Source organism: Lucilia cuprina, chromosome 5 (assembly GCF_022045245.1).
Source record: "Lucilia cuprina isolate Lc7/37 chromosome 5, ASM2204524v1, whole genome shotgun sequence".
In the NCBI taxonomy this organism is placed as follows: Eukaryota; Metazoa; Arthropoda; class Insecta; order Diptera; family Calliphoridae; genus Lucilia; species Lucilia cuprina.
In genome coordinates this window covers 70,506,393-70,515,741 of record NC_060953.1, presented here as the reverse complement: position 1 = coordinate 70,515,741, position 9,349 = coordinate 70,506,393, and the positions used below count along the sequence as shown (strand labels likewise).

Sequence of the window (9,349 nt, the reverse complement as noted above, 5' to 3'; positions counted from 1 at the left end):
GTTTTACAACTTCAAGCGTAACTTTTCTAGTTGTTTATCTACAAGTTAGTTAGTTCTTTAAGTAAGCCAACTAATTACTTAATTGTTGATACGATCTGAAAGGAAAGAAATTGAAATAAATTACACAAATAATCAAAATTGAAAAAATTTGAGTGTCCTTAACTATAAAAGTTCGTTTTAAAATTCATTAGAATTATAACTTCAGTTTTGACGTTGGTATACAAGAGTAAAGTAGCAAATTATCCTAACGTATCGATGGTTATGGTAAGTAAATTGGCAGAATCTACGCAAAGTATTTAAATGCTCCAGTTAAAATACCATTTAAATTTAGCAGACAAAATTAAATTTGTATATATTTGTTATTTTTGGATATGTAAGATTCTATATATAAGTATATATGTACATACATATATATATATGTACATAAATATGGATGAATTATGAGCGAATAACTAACGCAATAACAAATGAGTATAATGTTAAGAATCGGAATATATAATAATAATATAAGAATATGAACAAATTAATTCGTTAAGCACTATAATAATACATTTATCAAAAAAGTATGTACATACATATTTACATACATACATACATACCTATATAAATACATATACATATGTATTTAGGTAAGTAAATACATATGATAGAAATTACATAGTACAACATCACAACTATACCATGTAAATAACATTTTAGTATATAGTCAAGTGCAGTAGCTGCTCTAGCGACAGAATAAGTACATAATATATAAATATACATGTATGTATATATAATGTATGTAATAAATAAACACATACACATACAAACCAATATGTACGTACAGCGAGTAAAAACAAACTAAATAGGCGGTGAGTCGGACACACCGTCAAGTCAATACGAGTGACTGACAAATAATTCCAAATAATAAGCAAGAAATTTAAAGAAAAGTTAGCAAAACACATTGTTCCTACTACAAACATATGTATGTATGTATGTACATATTTTTATCGAATATTCATACCCATTGAATGTTGTTGTTGTGATTGATGATTACTGTCGAGCGAGTAGAATGGAGTAAACTTTGCTTTTAAAGTCAGTCCGTCAGTATGTTGGATAAAACGATATTATCAAAATTAAACAGTGTAAGTTTGCAGCTTCTAGTAAAAAATATTAAACAAAGTAGAGAAAATCAACGTGGTTTTTATAATGTCAGTTGAATAAATTTGTTTTACCTCATACTCTGTCCTGCATTGACAAGTAAATTGTAACAGCATCGGGCCAATTTTTTGGAATGGTCGCACTTTAAACCCTAACCATAATGTAGGAATTGTACATAAGGCCATCCATCAAGGAGGATGATATTGCTTAGTATTAAGTGCAGAATAGTACTGACAAATGCGGAACGATGGTGGAGAAATAGTTTGTGTATTAAAAATAATTATCAAGTTTTTTGACCGGTTAACGGTAACGCATTGATTCCGGACTAATAACACAGTACACACTACACTCTCAAGAACCAACAAACAACTAAATGTTGCCAAACAAAGAGTAGCGTCAATGGGAGCAAGAGTGTACCAAACTACAGAATGGTTGAAGAGTTGTATTTAAAACGGATGATTTTTCGTAGTAAATAAAGTTATAATTTAAACTTTTGTACAAACATTTTTGTTGGATAAAAATAATGTTTGTGTAAAATAAATATTTAAAATCTCAATATAAAACTACTTAGATAATGCAATCTTATTAAAACCAAAAACTTGACAATATGTCAAGTTTAATTTCTAATTAAATTAATTAATTAAAACTTTTAAATAATAGGTATCATAAATATTAATAAATTTCAAAAAATTATAGCAAAATCATGTCAGTCAAAAAATCGTTTATAGAAAGTATAAGTAGTATATGCTATGTACGTATAAAACAAAGGCAGCACAGATGAAAGTATTGCGAAATTAATAAATTAAATTTTTCTAAATATGATTCGTACAAGAAATTAATATATTAATTAAGTTGTAGTATATTTTTCAAATTAAGGTAAATATTGAATAACGTTATATACAATATTTGCTATTTTAGTTACCACATATTTGTATCTTGTGGATACAAACTGTACCTATAAATATCAACACTGTGTCAAAAGATACTTAGATATATATTTAAATGTTCTCTTTCTCTAAAAAAAGAGGGATGATTTCGTTAATAAACAAGATAAATGCGTTTGCTGAGAATTTTTAAAGAGAAACTAGATTTCTCTTAAACAGCATATTATTTGCCATTTTACAATGAAATGAATGACATCGAAAGATATTCAACAATTTTTTTGACAATTTCATGCACATTAAATTAAACACATTTTACTACTTTGGATTAAATTGCCACGAAAATCGAAAACAAAACAAAAAACAAGGAGAAAAACAAATATTCCCATTAAATGCCGCTTAAATAAACTGTCTATATGTTCACCAAAATTAAATATTACTGTGTGAACGACCCAACTTACAAAAAGGAAAATTGTAAAAAATGTGTTTAATATTAATTAAAAAATAATTAAAATGTGGCTATTTATTTTAGAAACCAATGTTGCCGTTGTGTTCGAAATTTTTTTAAACATTGTTTAGAACATAAATATTGGAAACAAGAACAACAGAAAAGAGAACAAGTTAGAAAATGGAAATAGATAATAAGTTGATAAATATAAATAAAACAAAATTGTAATAAGATATATGAAATATAAACTAAATAAGAATAGAGATGAAAAAATCAAACAGAAAAGAGGTTGAGTTTTTTTTATAGGTATGTATGTACAAATATGTATGTAGATATGAAAAACAATAATTCCAATGTAATAATAAAATATGTACGTATTTTTAATTTTTAAAATTTTATTCCAAAATAGAAAAAATTTTTAAATCTTTTACTTTTTTGAACTACAATATTACTCTTGAATAATTTTGTTAATAGAACTGCACTTTATAACAAAACTTAAACCATTATAATATATATTTCTATGTTATTAATTATTACCAAAATTAAAAATATGTACTAAAAATGTGAAAAATACCTACATATGTACCAAAAAATATTTCTTTGTGAAGGTGCATATTAATTGATATTGAGATCTTATGTTTTTGACAACAAATATACAGATTTAAAGGACTGATTTATGTACTATAATGTCACTTTAACTGAACCACGACCTAGAGAGTGACAAAAATAAAAACTAAGAAACAATTTTAAATAGCACCTTTATATTTAATTTCAGAAAGTGGAAAGCTTGATAGAAATTCTAATAAAATTAGATCAATTACTGTATTTTTGTATAAATTATATTTCTTCCAAATTTTATCGTTTGGCGCAGACTCAGAAATTGATACTGAACCGATATTTTAAGGACCATTTATACCATCTCATAGAACCTAGAATTTTGTTTATAAATCGAAATTTGTTGTAGGTATTTACTTAAAAAATCTCAATATGTAAATACCAAATTTGTTGTAAAAATATGAAATACAGAGAAAACAAACCAATTTGTTTTAGAAAAATTAATAAAATATGCAAAATATGCTATTAAGATGTTGGAAATATGTTAAAGTTTATAAAAAATATTCAAAACTATGCAACAACAAATCGATGCCATTTTATAGCAAATTCTTTGATTCGAAAAGAAAACTAGTTAAAAGTTATTTTGAGTTACTGACTAAAAACATGCATTTGCATAGAAATCTTTGCCCTGCTTATTACCTTCTAATGCAGTGACATCATTTTAACAAAAATTATCCATTGCAAAAATACAAAGGGTTTAAACAATTTTTTAAACAAATTAAAAGGTGAAAACTCATAATTTTCATTCAAAACCAACGTATATATTTATTTTGAGTTAATTTTGATATCAAAATATTTCTTTTTTGTTTTTGCTTTACTACATTACTACTTAAAAATATTTCTAGAAAATAATCTTAATTTTATGAAAATAATCGTTAACAGAATAGCTTTTAAATATAGCTTTAAAATATTTAGTATAACCTAGAAGTATAATTTTAAAAATACAATTGGAATATCGAAATAATGGAATAAATTCTACGTTTGTGGAAATTGCTAATAAAAAAGATTACTATTTACAATTACAAATTTTCGAAAATTATGTTCACAAAATATACGACTCAAATATCTACATTCATTTGTTCTGTAAAAATTGTGCTATCTAAAAGTGCCAAACAATTGATCCTATAGTGGGCCTTAGTACCCGAATTTGAAAATAATATACTAATACAGTCTTTTCCTTTTACGCCGAATATTTACAAAATTTTTCATATAATTATTAGTTAAAAGTTATAAAGGTCCCAAAAAGGTACCAACATCACTTTTGTTACAAATTTTCACCCCTTAAAAGTACGTATTTAGAAAAAGTACCAGACACTTATCTGCTATTTTTAAGAGTCAAAGTAGGTGCAATTAATACCATTAATGCAAAACCGTATTCGAAACCGGGTTTTAAACACTCTACTTTGAAACCGGTGTAAGAATCTTAGGATCATAAGGAGTGTCAACAATCTTCGAATATGATATGAAAAAAAATTACTCATTGTTTTTTATTTTAATTAATTTGCACAGTAAAAATTAGTAATATTGATTTACCTGTCCTTCAGCATTAATATTACATATATATTTAGAAATACATATGTATGTAAATAGGAATATATGGTAGTTTTATTGGTCTTCTTCCTCTTCCTCGGGGTTAAAAGATAACTTCACTGTACTTTTAACGAACGATTTTTGTCTTGGTTTGTCTTTGTTCTTTTTGTCAGCCTTAGTATCTTTTGTTGAAGGTAAAATAGACTTTAAAGCTAAATCGTCTCCAGGCTTATGGCGTTTGCGAAATACGATTGGTTGATTTAAATCTGCAGGTTCTTCTGCAGCTTCTGTGGAAATAAAAGTATAATGATGTAAATACATATAATTAATTTAAAATAAACTTCAAAAAATGTTTATACAAAATGAAACTGAAGTTCAAGTATATTTATCGTTTTATATAGGAGTACAAATCAAACAGCGGACGATCCTTATTAAATTTTTGCGAAAAGGATATATTTTAAAATAACAGTTATTTTGTTGGAAGCAATTCATTGTGATACTAATATTTATAAGTAAATTTTTAGCGTTAACTAACTAACTAACTACTTATATAAAATTTATTTGTACCAAATTTCATCAAATTATCTTGCAAATTGCAACGGATGGACATGTTTTAATAGACTCAAAATGTTATTCTGAGTCTATCCAAAAATTCAAAATTTTGCTAGAATTGTGAATTGTTATAATTTAAAAAAAAAATCATCTCAGCAATATTTTTAGATATCATTTTGTTAATCGTATAAAGTAAGTTGGCAATAAACAATAATATTTTTTTTTACCAAATTATAGTATTTTAATACCACTCACCTTAGTGAGAAGGGTATATGGATATTATCAAAAACTTTAAATTATTTTGGAATTTTATTCAATTCCTTTAAACTTCCGTTTAAAAAAATATTAAAAAAAAATATGTCACATACTAAATTTCATCCATTATTTTATCTTTTCTGAGTATTTTTTTGTTATTGTACATAGTAATTACAGGTAGGAGATCAATCTTTTACCGACTTTTCAGCGTTTCAAAACTTTTTTGTGCTTACACTCAGACGTAGAAATTCATCGCCACCATTTTATAAATTTTTAATTTTTAACTGACTTTTGGACTATACCTCAGAAAATATCAATTGAAATTAATTTTAGAAAAGACAAATTAAAATGAGAATTTTCAATTTCAACTAAGAAAATATAAATTTAAATTGAGATTTTAATTTAAATCTACTTGAATCATAGTAAAGTAGAAATTTGTAACCGCTTATGGCCTATGGACTAGGTTATTGAATATTGTTAAATAAAATAAAATTTAGAATATTTAATTTGAAAATGAGATTTTGTATTTGAAATTCGGAATATTACAGTTGAAAATTTGATTTTTCATTTGAAATTCAGAAAATTTCAACTAAAAATGAGATTTTTCATTTTAAATTAAGAAAAATGCAATAAAAAATTAAAATATTACAATTAATTTCAACTTAAGGTTTAAAAAATTAATACATAATATTTTTTTCAAATTTCAAATAATTTTCAATAGCAATTTTTGAATTTCAAATGAATAATCTCACTTTCATTTGTTGTATTCCGAATTTCAAATATAAAATCTCATTTTAAACTGTTCTTTTCTGAATTTCAAATGGAATATCTCAATTTCAATTAATATTTTCTAAATTATAAATGATAATTTTTAAATAATTGTTTTTACGTTTTATAATTAAAAAATTTCACTCTACTTTTAAAATACAAAAGTATTAAAACTTAAGATACATTTTTTAAAAATATCAGCAAAATATTTGCGTGAAATGAGTATTTTGTTATTTAAAAATATGAAATCGAAACCCAAAAATTAATATAGCTAAAATCTATCATCACTTAAAAGAAGTGTGATGGTAAAATATAAGAAAAAGAAAAAAATTTTGCTCGAAATTAATCAAAACTTTGAACATGAATAAAAAATGTTTTATGAAATATTTTTGAAAAATTCTATTACAAATAAAAATATGTGTATTTTGTTTGAATGAATTTGAATGTGGAACATTTTAGATATTGATAGATCTTTAAGAGAAGCTTTTTAAAAATGATTAAAATCAAATCCAAAATGCCTAGGCAAAAACTATTTATGTTAACAACTGAGATTCAACTTTTGGTAACGTGTGATCCTTCTTTCAAAGAATATGGCTTTGCTGAACAATTATTTTCTTAATTCTGGCGTTTGTTTGTGTGGTATTGGGAATTTCTGACCACAATATATCCTGGCTCCCATAAATACTGTAGCTTAAGTAGTTTTATGTAAATACCTTTAAGGTTCCTTTCATAATATAAATTAAACATTCGTAGCTTTGCCTTCAATACTAGTACAGTAATAAATATCGAAACTCCTCATACAAAAAAAATCATATCATAAAATTCAAAAGATAGACTTTTGCTCGTAAGAAACTTACTTATGCCGACTTAGCGTAAAAGTATTTTTTTGGAGGGGACAATATATGAGGGATAGGGCCAATTATGGACCGTTCCACATAAAATTTGGTAGGGTTGTTTTATCAACGCTGTCTTAAATGTTTGGGCAAGTAGTATGATATAGATGTCCTCACTCATTTCATAATCATTAAAGATTTTAAATATACTTTGCGCTGCCTCCTTCTGCTCATCAATACAATAATAAATTATACCAATGTATGTATGTAAAAATTTGGTAAAATTTATGGGAGGAAGCACAAGAAGCATTAGCAGAAATTATCGAAAAACACGCAGTTATTGCATGAAACCATTTTTGTTAATTTTATTTTAAGACGATAATTTACCGTTGACTCTTCTTTGACATTCATATTTTTGTTTCGTATTCCTGAGTTCCTTCTTTTTTGTACTATTTCCTTTTTAACTTTTATTCTTTTAAAAATAACATAGACAGACATGTTAGTCCGTCCGTCAATTTGACATTTGGTGGAGTGAGAAGTGAAGTGTATAAACGAGCAGCAGTATTTCCCAAGCAACTATATCACAGCAACAACACAAACAACAGCAACTATTATTCTGCTACTGCAATATTAAACTTTAGCAACCTTTTTCAACCATACCACTTCTGATTTTGTTGTTGTCGTGCTTATTTCAACTTTACTTTCCTTGCCTGCACGTTAAATTGTCCGTCCATTCATTTGTCTGTTTGTTACATTGACTGTATGTTTGCTTATTTTTCTGTCGTCTGTCCTATTCTTCATTTGCTTTGTTGCCCGTACCTCTCTAACCTATTGTTGGGTTTATTGCGCGGGCTGTTTTAGCATCGTTTGACGGCAGCTGTTGTTGTTGCACCATTATGCTTTGTGTTTAATTTTTATCATCATGTTTGCTTTAGCGGAGCCCCAGTATATTTTTTCACATTGAAAAAAGTATGTATGTTTGTGAGTCTGCATAAACTCATAAAATTTACACAAATTGAGGGTGCTCCGCTGGCAAAAATTGTAAAATTTCTAATATTCTACTTATTTATCAAACTAGACCGCATATTCCTTATGCAAATAACTGGAAATTAATAGTATTTAAAATATATATATATACAAATCTGTAAATAATTTACATTTTTTTAGCCATTTTTTGTTTTTTCGTTCATTAAATTTTTGAGGTTAGAAACTTTTTTCAGGACTTAAAAATTTACGACAGAACTTAAGTTATTAAGTATTAAAAAGATGATACAAAACTTACGTTTAATAAAGGCATTTATTAAGAATTGTAGTGTTTATTATTTCTTGCAGATATTTGCTTTGTAATTCTTGACGGCTTTATTTGGCTTTTTATAGCTTATTCATAAATTTTTAAGAAACACCGTTATATTATTCTTGAAAAAAATACAATAATGTTAATTGTGAAAAACAATTTTCAATATTCTTGTTCTTCTGGAAATATGTTTTTTTTTTTTTGTTCACAAATACACTTTTTTGTTTGCGAAAATTTGTTGGAAAATGTACTGAAGAGCGTGGAAACGGCACAAAGCAAAAAAATAACTAACGACAGACACAACGCTCGACTCTGACTCAACTAAACCCAAAATGACAGCTAACTGACAGAATAAAAAACCAACAACAAAAACAAACATGAAGAAGCAATAAAAACAAGAAAGCAAGCCATGGATGGACGGACATAGCAGACGGACAGACACGAATATCATTAACAGTATAGTTGGTGATAGATAACGACTGTAGACAAGATAGATATACATATATACAACTGTTCTGATTTTTAATTATTTACAAGATGGAAGGACTATATTTCTGTTCTCACCTTTAGCTAAACGCTTTTCTTCTAGAGCTACTTCGTCTGCTGTTAGATCACCAGAATTTATTACAACTATTTGAGGTTTTTCGTCTTCACGTTCTGGTCTGTCTTCGTTATCGGAATGGCCTTCGAAATCTTGAAGTTTCTGTCTCTAGATTGTCAATATGATTATCCTTTAAGTAAGTTTCATTTTAACTTTATATTCTTATTAAAATCACCTTTGTTTCAACGGATGGTCCCTCCTTATAGCCAATTTGTTGTTTTAACTGTTGCAAAAATTTAGGATCTTGCGGTTTAATGTATGCAATGTTACGTTTAGACATAGTTTTTAATTATTACACTTGAGAATGCCATTAAATTTGTTATATTTGTTTTTACACAGACACTAAAAGTCAATTGCAACCAACCGGAATTTTTTTTCCAATCACACGTTTTCAGCTATGTTTACAACTAGAAAGATTTGCAAATTTGTTTT

General features: G+C 26.5%; 1 protein-coding gene across 1 annotated transcript; it reads right to left on the bottom strand.

Annotated features, from left to right (window-relative positions):
* Positions 1-4,689: 4,689 nt before the first annotated feature.
* LOC111691036 (uncharacterized protein KIAA1143 homolog) lies at positions 4,690-9,349 on the bottom strand. The gene is made up of 3 exons (XM_023453657.2): positions 9,093-9,349; positions 8,881-9,025; positions 4,690-4,901 (listed from the first exon to the last, which is right to left on the bottom strand). Exons 1-3 carry the CDS (start codon positions 9,195-9,197, stop codon positions 4,690-4,692), a joined length of 462 nt encoding a protein of 153 aa, XP_023309425.1. The 5' UTR covers positions 9,198-9,349.

What these genes read in the sequence shown, in the direction of transcription:
- LOC111691036 (XM_023453657.2), bottom strand. Translation starts at nt 9,197, where the DNA reads ATGTCTAAACGTAACATTGCATACATTAAACCGCAAGATCCTAAATTT. An exon ending in GACCATCCGTTGAAACAAAG is followed by an intron (nt 9,026 to 9,092) that starts GTGATTTTAATA and finishes TTGACAATCTAG; the next exon opens with AGACAGAAACTTCAAGATTT. An exon ending in AGAAAAGCGTTTAGCTAAAG is followed by an intron (nt 4,902 to 8,880) that starts GTGAGAACAGAA and finishes TTATTTCCACAG; the next exon opens with AAGCTGCAGAAGAACCTGCA.